Source organism: Lycium ferocissimum, chromosome 2 (genome assembly GCF_029784015.1).
Source record: "Lycium ferocissimum isolate CSIRO_LF1 chromosome 2, AGI_CSIRO_Lferr_CH_V1, whole genome shotgun sequence".
Lineage (NCBI taxonomy): Eukaryota > Viridiplantae > Streptophyta > Magnoliopsida > Solanales > Solanaceae > Lycium > Lycium ferocissimum.
This window is the reverse complement of record NC_081343.1, coordinates 51,386,295-51,405,950: the sequence shown is the minus strand read 5'-3', so window position 1 is coordinate 51,405,950 and position 19,656 is coordinate 51,386,295. Positions and strand designations below refer to the sequence as shown.

Sequence of the window (19,656 nt, the reverse complement as noted above, 5' to 3'; positions counted from 1 at the left end):
AAATGATATCTAATTCATAATTCTACAAGCATCTGGAAAATTGAAAGTAAATTAACTTTGTAAAGAACAAACAAAAGGTCAGCGACAAAAAAATCGAGATCAGTTTGCTACAAACTGTCAATATAAAATACATCAACAGGGAAAGGAATGCCCGAGTTTGATTGGTGTGTAGAATTCTAATTCTTTCTGGACAACAAAGACTAAATTTGAGTAACTCATATTTGGATAATTAGATCGAAAATATTCTAAATGAACCGTATTTTATGCCCTTTTAAATTTAAATTATCTCTTCTCATTAAGATTATGCCAATGTACAAAAAAGCCAGATTAAAAGTTGACTAAGCATTTGATTAACTTTATGAGTGTCCTAGATTGAACAGACATGGATTGAACTAAAAAAAGGTTGGTTTAGAATCCATGATACATATAGGAGTCTTTTACGTCAAATTGACATGTAACTGAAGCCAATTTATGTAGCTTAGATATGTAAATTCTTAATATCGGTCAACTCCACAAGTATACGGTCCTTTAATAATAGCCACCAAATACCCAATATTGTGTCCTCTCCATTTCTCTTGTATTGTTTTCGATATGCGGGTGCACGCGTAAAATGATAAGGAATCAATGTGTATATTGCTCCTAAATGTATCCAAGTTTATCTAAATTCGATACTTTTTACGTGGGGCATAAATTATGTATAAAAATTTATTAAAATTATAACAAATAATATATATAAATCTGTAACTATTTAGGTTATGTAAATCATCATTATTTATTATAAAATTTGCGGTGATTTTTTTTTTTTTTTTCTATTTGAACAAATTAGTTTGGGATTCCATAACATCAACGCATTTATTTAAACCCTAATAATTTGGAGCTTTGAAAATAGCAACATCTTTTAATTTATCACGGGATCTCCAATGCATTGCACGTAAAATAGAAACTAGTTTTATCATAAAAGCACTTAAATTAATGTTGGTTGACCATAAATATCCTTCAAATATTAAACTTATACCTTATATGTGTGTAAAATAGTTCCTTCACAATAGGTAATAATTCTATTCTCTGTTGAACATAATTGTCGGAACTTTATTAAAGAACTTTTATTTTCTAAAGAACTCTCAATTCAAATAGAATGGCTTTTCATATTAACTAATCGAATTTGTATAGATCATAGTTTGGTACGTATAAAATTAACCACTTGATCAAGTTATATATACAATCCAACGGAACGACCACCACATTAGCTAGCTACAGAGATGGAATACAGATATGGAGTAAAATTTAGATGAACAGGAAAAATGTATTAAAAAAGACCAAAAAGAACCTGAGTCTTTGTTTATTAAATACGAAATGAAAATTTAAATTGTCGTATGAGTTGAAATGATATTAATTATTACAACATCTGAAAAAAGTATTGAAAGTAAATTAACTTTCTAAAGAACAAACAAAAGGTCAGCGACAAAAAAATCGAGATCAGTTTGCTACAAACTGTCAATATAAAATACATCAACAGGGAAAGGAATGCCAGTTTGATTGGTGTGTAGAATTCACTTTGTGGACAACAAAGACTAAATTTGAGTAATCATATTTGATAATTAGATCGAAAATATTCTAAATGATATATTATCCCTTTAAATTTAAATTATCTCTTCTCATTAAGATTATGCCAATTATTTAAAGCCAGATTAAATTGATGGCATTTGATTAACTTTATGAGTGTCCTAGATTGAATAGACATGGATTGAACTAAAAAAAGGTTGGTTTAGAATCCATTTAATATAGGAGTCTTTTACAAATGATGAGTCCACTTTGCTAAGCCCAGATGTCATCTTAATATCGGTCAACTCAAAAGTTGGTGCCACATGTCAAATGACGTGGTATTGTTTTCGAAGTGCACGCGAGAGAGCTAATATCTAAATTCGATACTTTTTACGTGGGGCATAAATTATGTATAAAAATTTATTAAAATTATAACAAATAATATATATAAATCTGTAACTATTTAGGTTATGTCCGAGGTTCATTATTTATTATAAAATTTGCAGTGATTTTCTTTTTTGGGTTCTATTTGAACAAATTAGTTTGGGATTCCATAACATCAACGCATTTATTTAAACCCCTAATAATTTGGAGCTTTGAAAATAGCAACATCTTTTAATTTATCACGGGGGATCTACGTGCATTGCACGTAAAATAGAAACTAGTTTTATCATAAAAGCACGAACATAAATGTTGGTTGACCAAAATATCCTTCAAATATTAAACTATACCCTTCAAAATAGTTCCCTCAAATAGGTAAGTAATTCTATTCTCTGTTGAACATAATTGTCGGGACTTTATTAAAGAACTTTTATTTTCTAAAGAACTCTCAATTCAAATAGAATGGCTTCTTCATATTAACTAATCGAATTTGTATAGATCATAGTTTGGTACGTATAAAATTACTTGATCAAGTTATTGTACTCAATCCAAAGGAACGACCACCACATTAGCTAGTTACAGATATGGAGTAAAATTTAGGTAACAGGAAAAAGTATTACCAAAAAGCACGAATTAACCTGATTCTTTGTTTAGTGAAATTTTATGAATACATTTCTTTGAATTCAGTTTAGTGAATTTTATTAGAACATGAAGAAAAGTATTTTATTGATAAACTTGATTATTATTTTCTATAAATAATTAAATAATTTTTCAAATTGTTACACACTTGTTTCCAACCCATCAATTATTGAAGCACTTTCTCTCCAACATTTCAATTTGTTGATGCACTTTCTCACCGACGTTCAATTGTTGAAGCATTTTCTCTTCAACCTTCACAATCGTTGGAGCACTTTCTCTCCAACATTTCAATTTTATTGATGCACTTTCTTATCAACCTTCAATTGTTGAAGCACTTTCTCTTAAACCTTCACAATCGTTGGAGCATTTTCTCTCCAACATTCTAATTTTGTTGATGCACTTCCTCATCAACCTTCAATTGTTGAAGCACTTTCTCTTCAACCTTCACAATCGTTGGAGTACTTTCTCTGCAACATTTCGATTTTGTTGATGCACTTTCTCACCAATCTTCAATTGTTGAAGCACCTTCTCTTCAACCTTCAAATCGTTGGAGCACTTTCTCTCCAACCTTCTAATTTTGTTGATGCACTTTCTCATCAATCTTTTTTATTTTTTTTTCTTTGCCTTCTCTTTAACTTTTAGAGAAGATGTTCTTCCTCTTATGCCATACGTGCTTGCACCTTTTTAAACTTACAATCTTTTTGCTTGTGCCCAGGTCTTTTACAATTAAAACATGTAGGCTTATTACCTCTAAACCAACAGTCCTTCTCAACATAATTGTTTTTCTTCATGCCTATATCATTGGCTTGCCGTTTGCCAATATTATGTTTGGTCAGACGGGCGGCATATATGAGTTATAGCTGCCCGCCGACAGCGGAAGCTATTTGATTATGTACCAGGATCGTAGAAAATCTGATACCAACTTGAAGGGAAATATTTTATTTATAAATTCTGTCAATCTCTGAATGCTCTGTAAATTTTCACAATATAAAATAACTAGCAGCAGCCCTATTTATAGTAGTATAAAACCTACTTTAACTCAAAACAGGAAAACGTATTCCTATATTAATTTGACTATAAATCCTAACTAGACATGAATTAAAATACTAAATCCTAATTAAATTTGATTTCCTACAATTTTAAATTATTATTTCCAACAAAACACATACTAATACACTCATTTGTATAGTGAATTTTATAAATACTCGGTAAATTTATTTTTAGAAATAAATAAATAGATATATATTTCATAGTATTTGAAGCAAGGTATATTGTGTGTGTGAGAGAGAGGGAGAGAGAGTGTGTGTGTGTGATTATAATTAAATAGTTACTTATATAGTTAGGTTGGTTCGATTTTTCAATTAATTTTTAAATAGAAGTGTCTATTTTTTTCATTGATTTGATTCGATTTCTGATTTGGTTGGGTTTTTGGGTTTTATGTGAACAGATCTAGTAGGCGTTTGGCCATGAAAAACCAAATATTTTTCACTTTATTTGAGAATTTGAAGTTGAAGTTGTGTTTGATTATAGTTTTTATAAAGAATAATTGGTTATTTGAATGTATTGTGAGTTAAAAAAAGGTGAAAACAAGGTTTTATGTGTTTTTTTTCAATTTCAAATAAGGCTTAACGCATATGCGACTCTCTAAACTTGTCCCTTTTTTTTCATTTTGACACCTTAATTAAGAGTTGTTCCTATTTAACCCCTAAACTCGTCCTTAAGTGTGTTTATTAAACACAATCCTACTTACATAGTATTTCATCTTCAATGAAGAACATGCTAATATATATTCTAATATAATTATGCCATCTTTTAGCTAAGATTAGCATAAATTGAGAGGGAGAAAAAAGATTAGCTCTTAATTAAGCTAGTAGTGAAAGAGTGGAACCATCAGAAACCGATACATCCATGACCTAAAGGATAGCTTACCACATGTCTAAAATATTACTCCACCTTCATTTCCCTAACTTAATTTCTACTTCTAATAAAAATCAGATTTAGGGAATTTGATAAACATAATGGGATGAGTTTAGAGGTTCAATAAAAACAACATTAAGTTAAAATATTAAAATAGAAAAAAAGGATAAGTTTAGGCCATATATGCATTAAGCCTTCAAATAAAGCAAATAATTCCGGGAAAAAAGTGAAAGTTTTATGATGGCCAAACGGGTCCCTCCTAATTGAAAGAGGATTGGTGCCCTAAGTTTGTTTATTTATAGATGGCAAATAATAGTTGAGACAGAGAGATGATGAGTTATAGCACGTCAGAAAAAAGAAGAAGAATGGAAGAGGGAGAGGGACTGAATCCAAAGCTAGCACCCAATAATGGCATTCAAATCAAAAATATTAAGAAGAATCAAATTGGCAAAGGTATCTGTTTCTTTCTGGACGGGAAAGATGTAATTTTTGTTTGTGTTTTATGGTCTCTAACCACAATTTTTAATTGCAGGGAAGAGAGTTGTGAAGCAGATGGATGTTGATCGGGTGAGTATTATAATTATTCACATTGTCAATCATATCATTGAACCAACAAAATAGTTTCCTTCTTTCTCGTTGGTTTTTCCTGAGCGGAATTACTCTTGTGTAGTATGATTTTGTGTTATGCTCTCTCACATTAACTTTGTATTTACTTGAGAAATTTCCGGCTCAGAAACTTCTAGTTTTGATAAGACATAGTTTTAGATTGTCAACTTCAACTAATGACTTCCCCCTTTTGTCCCCAGTGGCTGATCCAGTATTTTCACTCAGGGGTTTGAAAACTAATAAAAGCTAAATATAAAAAATAATTTTGTCAACGGGAATCAAACCTAATTTTGAACACCCTGAATCGCTTGAGCTAACCTTTTGCATTTATTCAGAGTATTTAAAAGTTAACTTATATACATAAACATAGAAAATCTACCCTATGTATACACTGTAATTTTTTGCCAAACACCCTCGGCCTGCCCTAAATCCGCCCCAGTTTGTCCCAGTATTAGCATTTCAAGTTTTGGGATACAACGCCTTGAGTTTTATCTCTGCACAAGGGAATTTAGGGCTATTCAAATCCGAACCATTACCGATAATCCAACCGCAAAGTTGGTTTATTGGCTTATTGGTATTTGGTTATTGAATTAACGGTTGGCTAGCGGATTGAAATTTTGTAGTTAACGGTTTATCGGTGCGGGGGCGTATTACTTAATTTCCTTATCGGGTAAACCGTTACCCATTAAGAATTATCATATTTACAATTTTACCCCGAAGTATATAAAATATGTATTATAATTTGTAAACCCTTTAACAATAAAGCTAAAGCCCCAACAGTTTAATGGATGCCTTCGTAATTGTCGGAATACTTCTACATTGCAATCTGTTGTGAGAGATTTGAAGCTTCATCATCATCAGTGGTGGTAAAATAGATATGTAGAATAAGGGAGGGATATTTTCTATATTGCAATTTTTCTTCTTTAGATACAATCTTACTTGGCGAACTAACTTGCTAATCACGCTAACAGCTTCTCAACTAACTTATCTAATTAACAACTAAACTGAATTAGTTAAAGTGATAGTTGTTATATAATTTAGCCAATACACCGCCCAATAACCGCCTGATAATTGCTAATCCGATACCGAATCAACCGATATCTTATTGGTTGACTAGCGTATTAGTATATTTAAAAGCCGATAACCGATAAACCGAATTGTTAAGCTTAATTATCCGTCCGATAAGTAGTGGGCGCAAGGGATGGATGATTTTGCAACTTCTTGGTGGAAACTTGAAATATATGAAAGAATATATCCTAGAACATCATAAAATGAACTAAAAAATTGGAGAAGGGAATTAAAAAGAATGGGTTATCTAAGTCAAGCAGGCTATTGAGATTAACTCTTTGATAGAGACGACACTATTCATTAGGTGAAGGAACATCTTATTGTCTGATTCTTGACTTTATTAATCTAGACATAGGTCCGAATGTCAATTATGAGATCATTTTTTGATAGAGATGACACTCTTGTTGATCCGGAGGGAGTATTTGTTAGTAAATAGTAGATGGAAGAGATCAAGAAATTTCCAGGTGTATCTTTTCTTAACTCTTAGTTGACATCATCCGATATTTGAATTCTTTAGAGAAATTATATTTTTCTTCACTATTTAACTAAGGAATGGCTGACGTGAAATATACTGAATTATAATTTTCTAGGTCTTAATGGGATAAACGATTACTTATGTGTTTATGAAGAACATTGAAATCACTAAAGGAATAAAAAGGGAAGTATCTGTCCTTTTCGGAATAGAACAAACTTGCTTTGGCTCCTTTTAGGATGTGGACTAAAGAAATAACCACTTTAGGAATCAAACTTTAGTTCTACCAGGACTCTGGATTCTTTTTGTCCTTCGACTAACTTATAAATAATAGTAGTACGTACTAATAAAGTACAATCACTAGATCAAAGCAAAACTCTACTTTCCACAAGTATTCCTTCTTTGAAACAACAGGCATAGCAGTCGTTGGTCTTGGCCGGTCTTCTCGACCACATGAAGGTAAGGTGTACAGGTTGTACTAGAAAACCTTTTCCTCTCTATGTATTTTTCATTTTTCATATTTGATCTTGCATTTTTGAAAAAATAAACGTCTTTACTTTCCTTGTCTAGGAAATGGGCATTCCCTTCCAAGAGGAAATAATTATGGACATCCTTAGCAGGTTACCCGTGCAGTCTCTTCTTCGATTCAAATGTGTTTCAAAACCTTGGAAGAAATTAATCTCCGAGCCTTACTTTACGAGGATGCATCTCAGTCATGGCAAGAATAATCAAAATTCCCAGAGATTTCTTATTTGCCAAGAGAAGCCTAAGGGTGGTATGGTTTCCTGCTATCATGCTTCTTTACCATCTATTGAACTGGTTGAGGATGTACAAAAGCTTGATTGCCCTTCAGACTTTAAACCATGGTTCTTCGTAATCTTTTGTTGTTTCGATGGCTTGTCTCTTATCACTGTTGGTAGTTATCATGATCTCATATGTTTGCTATGGAACCCCTTCACAAGAGAATCAGTAGTACTTCCCCGTCCAGAATTTCCACCGAAGGAAGACTTTATATGCGGACTGGGATATGACTCAACTACTGATGACTACAAGATCCTTAAGATTGATATGGACAGAAATCATAATTGTGGAGTACCTAATGAAATTCTCTCACTAAAAAATGGCTCCTGGAGTAAAATTGATGAACATCCTAGTGGCATTAGCTATGTGGTGAATGCTAGGAGTTCTTTGGCATTTGTACATGGAGCATTTCATTGGCTCGGTTATTCACGAAATTATTCTATGATTTCATTTAGTATTTCAAATGAGGTGTACGGAGAAATACCATTGCCGGAGCGGATGTGTTTGGTACAGAGGCACAATGAGTTTGACGTTTCGGTATTGGAAGGAATGCTTTGTGTTTATTCTGCTGATACTGATACTGAGAGGCAGTACACTTTTAAGTCATGGCTAATGAAGGACTATGGTGTCAAGGAATCATGGACTGAATTGATTACTATACAAGATAATGGGATTTCTTTAGCCACACCTAAATATAGGTTTACAAATGGTGAGGTTCTACTCCGTTGCGTAGATGCGAAAGGTCGGATAGTATTTATGACATCTAAAGGACCATTTGGATCATGGCCTCGATTTGACATCGCTGAGGATGGATTCGTTATAACGGAAAGCTTGATCTCTCCAAAATTACTTATGTAGTATTTGCTTGTGTACGATCGAGACACGTTTTTCTTTTTTCAAGTATTTATTTATTGAGACACGTTTTTTCTTTTACAAAATCAACCTCTTACACTTTATAAATTTATCTGTTGCTTGCTAGTTTTTTTGGTTCTAAAAGGTATTTACCAAAGCCGTTGACTTGCTTATTTCATTTCATGTCTTTGAGTTAAGAAGCTGTATTGTTGAGTGAGGTAAAATTAAACACTTGATGTACTAGTACTAACGATCGAAATTGCATTTTCTTAATATGTTTGAACTGACACATGCATGAACTAATATACAAAAGTTGAAAGAATTATGTTCTAGCAAAATATAAGTCTCTTAAGTTCAATTGAAAATGTTGTGGAGGACTAAGGATGTACAGAATCAAGACAATCTTTTTAATGAAGAATTAAGTATCTATGGAAGAGTTAAAAGTTGTGGTGCTTAGTTGGGAAGCGGTTTTGGTTGTGGCACTAGAAACAACACCATAGTTCTTATGGCAATTTTGGGTACCGTCGTGCGTGGATAAAGTTTCAGCATAACAATAGTGGTTGTGATTATAGAAGTCTTATAAGTAGACGTGTGTGATTTTAGGAGGCTTTTCTTTTGCAGAACCTATTGAACTTCCAAAATAGAGCGATATAAATTTTAACGTTGAAAGGTAAATTTTATTGTGTTGCCTTCACAGTAGTTAAGTGATATATTAGTATATCTTTTGCTGGATATAGAAGTTTATTGTTAAACTTCAATATCCAGCAAAAGATTGCATGTTTGCTCATTTGATGGATCTTTGCTAATATAATTCAAATGAAAGTCCAGGTTGGAGTCTCTAAAGCATATCAAAAGTTCCAAAAACTGTTGCCCAAACATGATGACAATTCTATATACTCCTCCATTTCAATTCATGTGAACTTATTTTCTTATTGGTCCGTGCAAAAAAGAATGACCTCTTTCTATATTTGTAAACAATTTACTCTTATGCGATGGTTTATAACCGCACAAAATATATGTGACTCATTTAACACCACAAGTTTAAAAACCTTTTCTTCTTTCTTAAACTCCTTGCCTCGTCAACTGAGTTCACACAAATGAAGCAGAGGGAGTATATACTAGTCGAAATTGCCTGTGCTACGCGCGGCCCACCGGCTCATTTTTATTTTGTGCTTCTACTTAGATCCTTTTGGCATTTCAGTAAGGGTGCGTTGCTATAGAAAGCAGTGCAAGGAAACTTTTATGAAATTATTGAAAGATCTTCTCATACCCTTTATTTTGTAAGATAAAAAGTACTCGGGAGAATAAGTTTTGACTGGTAAATTACAATAAGATATTAATAAATTTTATGTGTTTCCTGCTATCTCCTATCATTCCTAGAAAGACAAGTATGATGATAAAGCAAAACAGCTGCCACGTGTTGGTAGATCAGATGTGCATTGTGCATTTTTATCAGACAGTCTGGCCCCAATATAGCTTAACCATGCCGAGCAAAGCTGCACCAAAGATTTATGATGATAAAAGACAATGATCATACTTAATAGAAGCGTCAATGCAGTAAATTAGAGAAGAATTTTCTAATCATCTTCACATTTACAAAGATGAATTATTTCAAGAAATACTAAAGGAAAGGATGTCTGAGGAAAGGGAACGCAAATATGTTTTTCACCTTAGTCTATGTCGAGCAAACGTCTTGCATCATAGTATTGGTTGCTGCAATTGGCGTTGAAAGCAAAATATGGTGCAAAAATTTCACGTATATTGACTTCTTTGTATACAATGGCGGAACCATAATTCATATTATTGGTTGTCAAAAATTATAAATATGTTGCTACCCAGGATCAAACACGCGATGTTAGGGAACATTTGCAATCCCTTAATCATTGCACTAAGCCTTCAGCTTGTGTCAAGGAGTTTCAAAGACTAGTATATATGCATACAAAACCAAAATTTCATATATCTATGCAATGTAATTTTTCGATGTCAGGCAAAGGTAGCTCCGCCCCTGTTTGCATATACCTAGCAAAATTTGCAGCGTGATGAACGTATTTGGAAGCCTTGTTGTATACGGTAAAAACCGGATCAATGTATGACCGGTGAGTCCGGAGCCGAGGGTAAGTCCAAATGAGCACGAGCATATTCGGCCTTTTCTTCACACCGGGACATCGTACTGGATGCAGTTAACTGGAGACGAGAAAAGCGTATCCGTTGGTCCGAGTACGGCGATCCAAACTCAATGTGCTCGTTGGTCCAGTTAACCAGTTGCGATGTTGCCACGCGTCAGGAAATCGTTCTGCCATTTTGTACTAGCTACACCCGTATGGTCCTACCTTATCTTTTTTAGAGTTTCTTTACTCATAAGGGCTTTTGTGTTGCATTAAAGGCCTATAAGGCATACCTATAAATAGAGGACATTACCTATAAATAGAGGACATTCTCCTCCTTTTTGGGGTTAGCTTTTTTTTTTTTTTTTTCAGATCTGAACATTGTAATAGTCAAATATATTGAAGCGCTCTCTCTCTCTCTCTCTCTCTGATATTAGTCCGGATTTGTGTTCTTCTTTAGCTTTACTTATTTGTTCAACATAATACATTACCTAGTATATATATTTGGCGTAAATCACCAATCTCAATACATTTACTCACAAAGAATCACACACATGGGTAAATATATATTGCAACAAATTCATATACATTTCATACCAACCAAAATAGATTAAAATTCATCCACATATCCTATACCTCACTAACAAATTTAACTCTACCGAATCCGGAAAATAGCTTTGCGCCCACCGTAGGGCTAGGATAGTAGTAGTTTTTAATCTTTTTGCTTCTACTTCTTTGACTAATTGATTAAGGAATCGCTAATTTTCGCAAAAAAGCACAAAATGGCAAGCAATGGGACAATCCGGTCATGTCAACAACAACGAAATTGTGGCTGAAAACGAGAACAGTGAGTTACGAAACCTACCAGCCGATCCAATCGACCCAAACTCTGTTGATTCGAGAGAAGGACTCAATCGGTAGAATACCGTAAATCAGGAGAATGCCACCTTTCCGGCCACTGATCCCTTGAATACTCATAACTCAATTACTTTATCTCGGGCTCAAGGCCGGAAAACACCGGATACTCCGGATGAGATTAAATTACGTTTAATATTTGAAATGTTACAGGAATAGGGACCGTCATAGCCGAATGGGATTCCATAGCTCACCAGAGCAAAAACGACAAGGCACCCCGTAAAAGGGTCACCGAACCAAGGAGGATGAAACACGAGAGTCAAGAGTAATGGATCGGGAGCCGGATCATCCACCGAAGTTCAAGATGCTCGAGACCTTGACAAAACGTGTAGATTCAATGGAGAAGAGGGTGGAAACGTATAACTCTCAGGTGGATCAGATCCCCGGAGCTCCGCCGATTCTGGAAGGGCCGGATTCAAAGAGGTACATTCAATATGTACCCAGGGAGCAGAATAATGAAGCCAATGCATTGGCCAATTTGGGCTCTTCAATCGAAGTGAGGAAATCAACCCCGATCGTAGTGCAATTGATGAATTCGCAAGAGAAAATGGCCAAAGCCGAGATAAACACAACGGGTCTAACTTAGGATTGACGAATGCATACATCGACTACTTGCAAGATTTAGAAGCTCCGAGCGACCCAAAAGAACTCCGACTAAAGCACCGGTTCTCGCTAATCGACAACAATCGTACGACGGTCTTTTCTTCGGACCTCTCGAAAAGTGTTTGGGTCCCGAGAAACAGACATTATGTGATGAAAGAGGTCCACGAGGGGTACTGCCAGAATCACTCGATGCAGATGCTCTGGTTCAAAAATTATCGAGCCTGCTATTATCGGAAATGATGGAGTGATACGACGCGAAGAATTTTATTCGAAAATGCAACGGGTGTTAAAGGCATGCCCCCGATGATTCATCAACCCAGGAGTTATCAGACCGTGTTATCACCTCGGCCGTCATGAAGTGGGGAACGGACATCATTGGTCCTTTGCCATGAGCACCGTGTCAAGCTCGTTTCATTTTGTTTATGACCGACTATTTCTCGAAACGGGTCAAGCTACTGGCCTTCGAAAAGATTAGAGAAAATGAGGTTATTGACTTCATATGGGACCATATTATCTGTCGTTTCGGCATCCCGACCGAAATAAATTGTGATATCAACCCTCAATTCGTTGGCAGCAAGGTCAATAATTTCCTCGAAGGGTTGAAGATCAAGAATATTGTATCGAATCCATATCACCCGAGTGCAAACGGACAAGCGGAATCCATGAACAAAACAATAATTCAAAATCTAAAGAAAAGACTTGAAACATCGAAACATAAATGGAGGGAAGTGTTATCGGAGGTATTATGGGCTTATAGAACTACGTCAAAATCAAGTACGGGAGAAACACCTTTCTCGTTGGTCTATGGGGCCGAAGCTTTAATTCCCGTAGAAGTTGGCGAACCGAGCCTCCGGTTCAAATACGTCACCGGCGGTCAAACGAGGAGGCTATGGCCATAAACTTGACTCGGCGGACTAACTACGCGAAAATGCGCTGGGTCCCGTTTAGCACTCAAAACAAAGAACGGAGAGGTACTACAACCGAGGGCCAATCTTCTATAAGCATTTCCTGTCGGGGACTTGATACTTCGGAAAGTCACTTTGAACACCAAGAATCCCAATGACGGGAAGTTGGGTCCGAATCAGGAAGGCCGTACAAGATAACCGGGTAACGGAAAGGATCGTACCAACTGGAATCTATGGACGGATAACGGTTGCGTAATAACTAGAATGTGGCTCATTTGAAGAAATACTATTGCTAAGATATGGATGCCTTCCCTTGTGATAATCTTTTATTAACTTACCTTTTTTTGCAGAAGTAGTATCGAATGAAGTTAGGTTTAAAAACACGTGTTGCACTCTTTTCCTTAGTACGGTTATATCCGAAAGTGGGTTTTCTCGATACGGTTTTTAACGAGGCAACGAGTGCAACGTGTTACTTTATGAAAACAAGGCAAGACTGAAACGAGGCTCGCCCTCGAGTGGGGACTTAAAAGTGTTTACCCGATCATGCCAGCTCTGATAAATACTAGACATCACATATACACATCGAGGCCTATCCCGGAAAGGTAGAATGAGTTCAACTCACTAAAGCAGATGAAGAAACACTGTTAAGTGCTACCCTGGAAAAGTCCTCGAAATTTTATATTTCTCATTTTTGCGTAAACCCGAACCTTCTGTGTTAGGTTTAGATGTAAGGACCAAACGATAAAAAATGAATCGTGTTCACTTAATATTTGCTATAACAAAAACAGAAGGAAACGAATGAAATCCTTATATTATGTACATGCAAATACTTGCAATATAAAGAAGCGTTATGAAAAATACGTCTCGGACATGTCTTTTTATTAAATACCCTATACCGGGGATTATCGTCGAAATTTGACAAAGGTAACAAGGTCACGTTAAACCGAGCCAAAATCTTTTAACACCCTCGAATGAGGACTGCGGTCTCAAAATTTGACAAAAGGCAAGGATTCAGATATCTGAACCTAATCTATTGCAAGTAAACGGTCGGAAAAGGTTCAAACAATTTAAAAAACCTCGACCTAAAATGTCCAACGTGATTCGGAGACATCTGAATTCACGTAGCATAAATAAGCCCCGCGGGCAAATCACTCGATAAAATCCTCAGTCAAAAACGCACCGAACGAAGAAAAAGCCAATACTTGAGTTAAGATAGGTATAATTTGGACAAAAGAGGTGGCTCCGAACCTTTGATTATTCATTACCGAATAAATGATTAAGGCAAATGTCATATCATGCATTCGGATGAGAGAATGAAGAAAACAACAGCCAAAAGGGAAATACGCATTTCATATATCAAAACTAAGTCTTTACATTTGGACTTCTCACACAAGTCAAAAACAAAAACAAAAATAAAAATAAAACAAAGGCTTGTACAGGCCCTGATCTACCCGGTATGGTTGGAACCGGAGTTCTCAAAGACCGTTTGCTTGGAATCTTCAGAACTCACCATCGAGAGCTTTCTTGGCCCTCTCCTCAATTTCTTTGGCTTCAAGTATCCGGGCCTGGAGGTCCCCTAACCCCTTTTCAACCTACTCGAGGGTAACCCTCCGGGATTTTCACCGCTCATACTCGATCAGAATCGTAGAACGAGCCTCGGCAGTCTCCGTGTCTTTAAGGGACTCTTCTAGGTCGGCCTCGGCGTTTTTCAATTTTGCCTCTAGTTTGGATCTCTCTTCGAGAAGAACTATTTGAATTTGATTAGCCGACTCAAGCTCAGCCTGAAGCACATCATTGGCCTATGCAGCCTCATTGAGCTTGCTTTTGAGCTCGTCACTAATCCGGGCTCGAGCCTCGGCTTTCTGTTCGACCACCCTCAACCTCTCTTTGTCATTAGCACTCTCAGATTCAAGCTGATGATGCCTTTCTGCTATCCTCACGGCATCGACCTTGACCGAGTCAAGTTCGCTTCGAAGTTGGGAAATAGTGGCCTTAAGTTCACCAAGCCTCGTAATAAAACGGGCATTGTCTTGGTTAATACCGGCATTATCCGCCTCAAAGAGCCAGTTCTTTTCAACCATATCGGCCAACTCGTCCTTCAAATGAAGGTTTTCAGCCTTTGCCGCTTCGAGCTCGGATTAAAGGTTGGGTAGAGCCACGGCCCGGCTTAGCTGATCTTCTTTTTCCTACAGGAGGAGTTTAAACTTCTCCATTTCTCAGCCCTGGGCATCCAGCTAGCCCTTTAAGTCGTCAACCTCGTGTTGAGAACGGACAAAGCCCTCATTAACGAGCACAACACTCTACAGAAGAATAAACAAATCGAGTTAAGAAATTGGATAAACGAGAGTTGAAAATCACATCAATATTACGGAAAGATGAGTATAAAGCTTACCCCGTTGCCTGCATGCATGCCTTCGTTAATAAGGCACTACCAAGGGACCCCGGCCATCTTTCTCTTTTCCGAGTCTGAAATAAGAGGCCTCAGATAACTTGTTACTCCTCCTGCATGGGACAAAAAGCTACAATCCTCGGGGACGGTGATCACGGCCAACCTCGACCTTCTCGGTTCCACACTGGGGCCGGGAAGATACCTACAAGGGAATCCCTTGCGCCCGTTTCGGTGGACCGACTGGTTGCCCTCGTGGCTCGAGGAATAGAAATGTGTCCGAACCCAACTGCTTCCCCGGTTGCAGAAGGTATATCCGAGAACATGTCGTCCAGGTTATCGGACCTCGGTGCAGGACTAAGAGAAGCGCTAAGCGCTCGGCGGCCTCGGCGAGAAGCAGTGCCTCGGATGTAGCAGCTTGATCACCACCGGGCAGTGGGCTGGTCACCATTGTAGCCTCGTTGTCCGGAGCTGGAGCTGATTCAGGGCTTTGATCAGCCTCAGTATCCGAAGACTGGCCAGACCTTCATCTTTATTTCGAGCGAACCATCACCTGAAATATCGATAAATTCAATGGACCTCAGTGGAATCGTAAAAAGAACATCATCTTCCCCACCTGTGTGCAAGGTCGGAATGGAAGTTCCTTCCTCAGTTGTAGGTGAGGGCGGAATGGTAGTTTCCTCCTCCGGAACAGAGGCGACGAAGGGGCCCTCACCAACCCTTCGAATAAGAATGTCGGACTCTGATTCATCCCTCAGGGTCCGAACAACGCTCCTCGACCTCTTCTTTTGTTTCTTCCTTTTGGTCGAGGGCTTTCTCTGTCTCTTTCCGGCTATAGCAATGAGCCGGGATGACCCTGTGTCACGACCCGACTAGGGGTCGCGACGGGTGCCCGGGGTTAACCGCCGAGCACCGCTCGTACTAACCCTTTCTTAACTCCATTAACAAACATTCGTCTTTATCCGAATATTAGATAGAAGATCGCTTTTCGTTAGAAACATTATCTTTCGTAATACGTAATCTCGTTTCAAAATACTTATAAACATACACACTTGCCTACATCATGGAACCACAACCCACTTCTAGTACCTACGAGCCTCTCTTCGGATGACATATACAATATACACAAAATGGATCAACCAAATAGCACCTCCGAAGATGGAGTGCTCCTCGGACCGGGCCGGTGGCTTCTACCGAGTGGGACCGCCTCCTGTTCACCATGGGCATGAACACGTCGCCCAGGAAAAGGACGTCGGTATTTAATAATGTACCGAGCATGTAAGGCATACATCAATAAAATAAGAGGTGATAAGAGAATAACATGACACAGTGAATAACCAGTACTGCTTGCCTCTTGAGGCGGATTCATGCATGCATACTCATGAACATCATATCATATGTTGCTACGGAACGTGTAGCCCGATCCATCTGTCATCATATATATGTATATATAAAAACTATGCCGCGGAACGTACGGCCCGATCCATCACCCATCTAGCCCGCGTCCGGGTATCCCGCGTCCGGATATGAAAACATAACATGATATGCCGGTCATCGAGTAGCTATGCTTTTGTCTATAACGCCTCACCTTTCCCCATTTCCCCTGAAAACATTTTTCATCTCATATACATATATAATATACATAGCATGCACAAGAGCCCGAGGGAAAAACTATAGTTCTATCGGAGGGACGTAAGGTCGTAGCCCCCGACTATGTTATGGATTCATCATGGTCATCACGCCTCACCTTGAAAGAACAATCATAGTAAGGTGGGACTATCAATGAACGCTACAATTATGAACGATAACTCTTTTAAGGGAAGGTAAAACAGGGCTATAATCTTGTAAGAAGTCAATCCGTATGTCTTTGGAATTTTAGAGAAAATATTGTCATTATCACTGAATGAACTAAAAAGGGGGGTCGATAGATAGCTTGATATTCTTATATCGTCATTGAAATCACGAATTCGGAACCTTTGAGCATATAATCATTCTCGTAAAACATTGAGCTCATAACTTGAGACTTTTGGCCATAAAAATCATCATAACCTTGATCATTATAGAATATATCCTCAACTTTGGCTTTGCCATTTCTATCGTAAAACATGCTCATTTTCGTTATCATGAAGGCTCACAAAAATCGTATATCTTTGGTTTGAAGAATACAAAATTTGAAAAACAACTATGGATTACTGAAATAGGAATTTGTGCCTTGGAGATGTAAGCATTTAACTTATGAAAACGAGAGACACATAGAAATATTTACGAAGCCATAGCCTAAGGATCATGCCTTGAAAGAAAAGGGGCGGCCTTACATACCTTTGATGTTTACTATCCTTATTGCTTGCTCGCTCTTCCTTTAATGCGCTTGCATATACCTTCAAGAGAATTCATGTCGTCGTTAGCTAAGAAATTTCAAGAACGGACCACTATCTCTAGAAAAATTGGGCAGCACTTCCTTTGTTTCTACTAGGTTCCCCATATTCTGTTTCAACTCCCAAACGTTCACAACAATAATCGCAATATAGAAACCAACATTCATCATTCTTATACATTTAGCAAAATCCACCAATTTCCTCCAATTACTCACATTTATGGCTTTTGGCCCATCGTCATAATTTCGCATACTTCATACATATCTCATAGTCTACATGTCATTTATAACATATTTATAATCACAACGCCCCAACATTCATGATTCAATTCTACTATCCTTCAATTATGACACTATTCACTCTTGAATGACCCATTTGCTATGCTTTTCTATAATTCGGGTATCTTAACCTTCCAATACCTTAAACAACTTGAAAAGATCATGAAACTTACCTTGGATGGTGGTAGAACAAGTGCGAGTTGAAATACTTCACTTGGACCAAACCCTAGTTTCTCTTCCTTAGCAATTTCTTGACTTAGATGACCCCTTGGTGTGTTCTTACACTTGCTTTCATGGATTTAATGGTGTTGATCTTAGTCTCCCCTTTGATTCTCTTGGATTTGGATGAATGTTTAGAGAGCTTCTAGAGGGTTCTTGAATGTTGTATGAATGACCAATGACATAAAAATGAGGTTGAGTCCCTTTTTAAAAGCCAAAATCTGATCTTTAATGAATTCTCGTCGGGATGAATAGTGGTCGTCCATTGAAGTTTACGGTCCGTATTCCATTTTACGGGCCGTCCTTCGCGGTCGTGTTTAAGCTTTTCAAAAACAGAAAGTTTTGTCTGATGACTATGGCCGACCCCGGTTCACGGTCGTAAACCGTTTCTTCGTATTTAACCATATTACGCTGGGCAGAACTTGAGATTTTTGGAAGATTGAAAGACGATTGCACTACACGGTCCGTAAACCAGTTTACGGGCCGTATAGTGCCATATACGACCACTGGGTTGAAAATTTTTTCGCAACTTTCTTATTTCCAAAATTCCATAATTTGCCATCCCCGACTTAGCAAACATCATACACTTATGTCCCTCATTATTTTACTCATCACACACGCACGAGGAAATTTCCGAGGTGTAACACCCTGTTGTATCAAATTCAGGAGCCAGTGCGGCAGGCTAGGCCGTTGATTTGGGTCTTGGCTCCACCGAGCCTTTGGGCAGGCCTGAATACCAAAAGAGTTATAGAAAGAAAAAGAAAAATGGTAGGATGCAATAAGTACCGAATCAAAGAGAAGATTACCATGATTTTGACAACCCACCGGCCACGGGACAGGTCCCCCCATGTCTGTTCAACATGAGGGTGTTGGCTAGTGATTGCCCCAACCCACTCAGAAAGGTTCCGGACAGCTGAAGGTATCCATGCCTCTGCTAAAAAAAAAGAAAAGAAATTTAATTAATTTTCACATATACGTGTAAGGGAGCAAATTTTGATAAAGTATAGAAGAAAGATAATCATAGAGGGGAGACAGCTGAGAAACTTACGTCTGTTGTTCCACTTTTTCGGAAAGGGCATGTGATCAGCCAAAATAATGTCTGCGGTCCTTACCCGGACATAACGTTCCAACCATCCTTGATCTCTATCCTCGTCGAGTTTGGAAAGAATTGGGTTCCGACCTCGTTTGGCGACCTTTATCACACCCCCTCGGAAGATTCTTGGAGAATACAACCGGATGAAGTGCGCCAACGTGAATTCCCTTTTGGCGTTATTGTCTAGTAGACGGAGGCATGCCTCGATCCTCCAGATAATCGGCCCAATTTGGGTCAACGTCACATTGTACATCCGGCACATCTCGAGAATAACCGGATCAATTGGAGGATCGAATTTGAGCGTGAACGAATACGTGTAAACGTATAGGAAACATTCTCTGTAATCGGTAATGGACTCGTCGAGCCCGGGGGGGAACACTTGCACCGGATGCTTATCCCATCCACAATCGGCCCGAACCCGAGGGAGGAGATCCTCCGTAATAGACGAAGGGTATTGCCTTACGTCGAAACCCCTACCCGCGACTAGAGATGGTTTCTC

The 19,656-nt window shown here is 37.8% G+C and overlaps 1 protein-coding gene across 1 annotated transcript; it reads left to right on the top strand.

Moving 5' to 3' along the window:
• The first annotated feature begins 4,844 nt into the window (after positions 1-4,844).
• LOC132047710 (F-box protein CPR1-like) lies at positions 4,845-8,284 on the top strand. Its single transcript, XM_059438716.1, has 3 exons — positions 4,845-4,932; positions 5,012-5,046; positions 7,196-8,284. The coding sequence occupies exons 1-3, from the start codon at positions 4,845-4,847 to the stop codon at positions 8,282-8,284; spliced, it is 1,212 nt and encodes a 403-aa protein (XP_059294699.1).
• Positions 8,285-19,656: the final 11,372 nt, after the last annotated feature.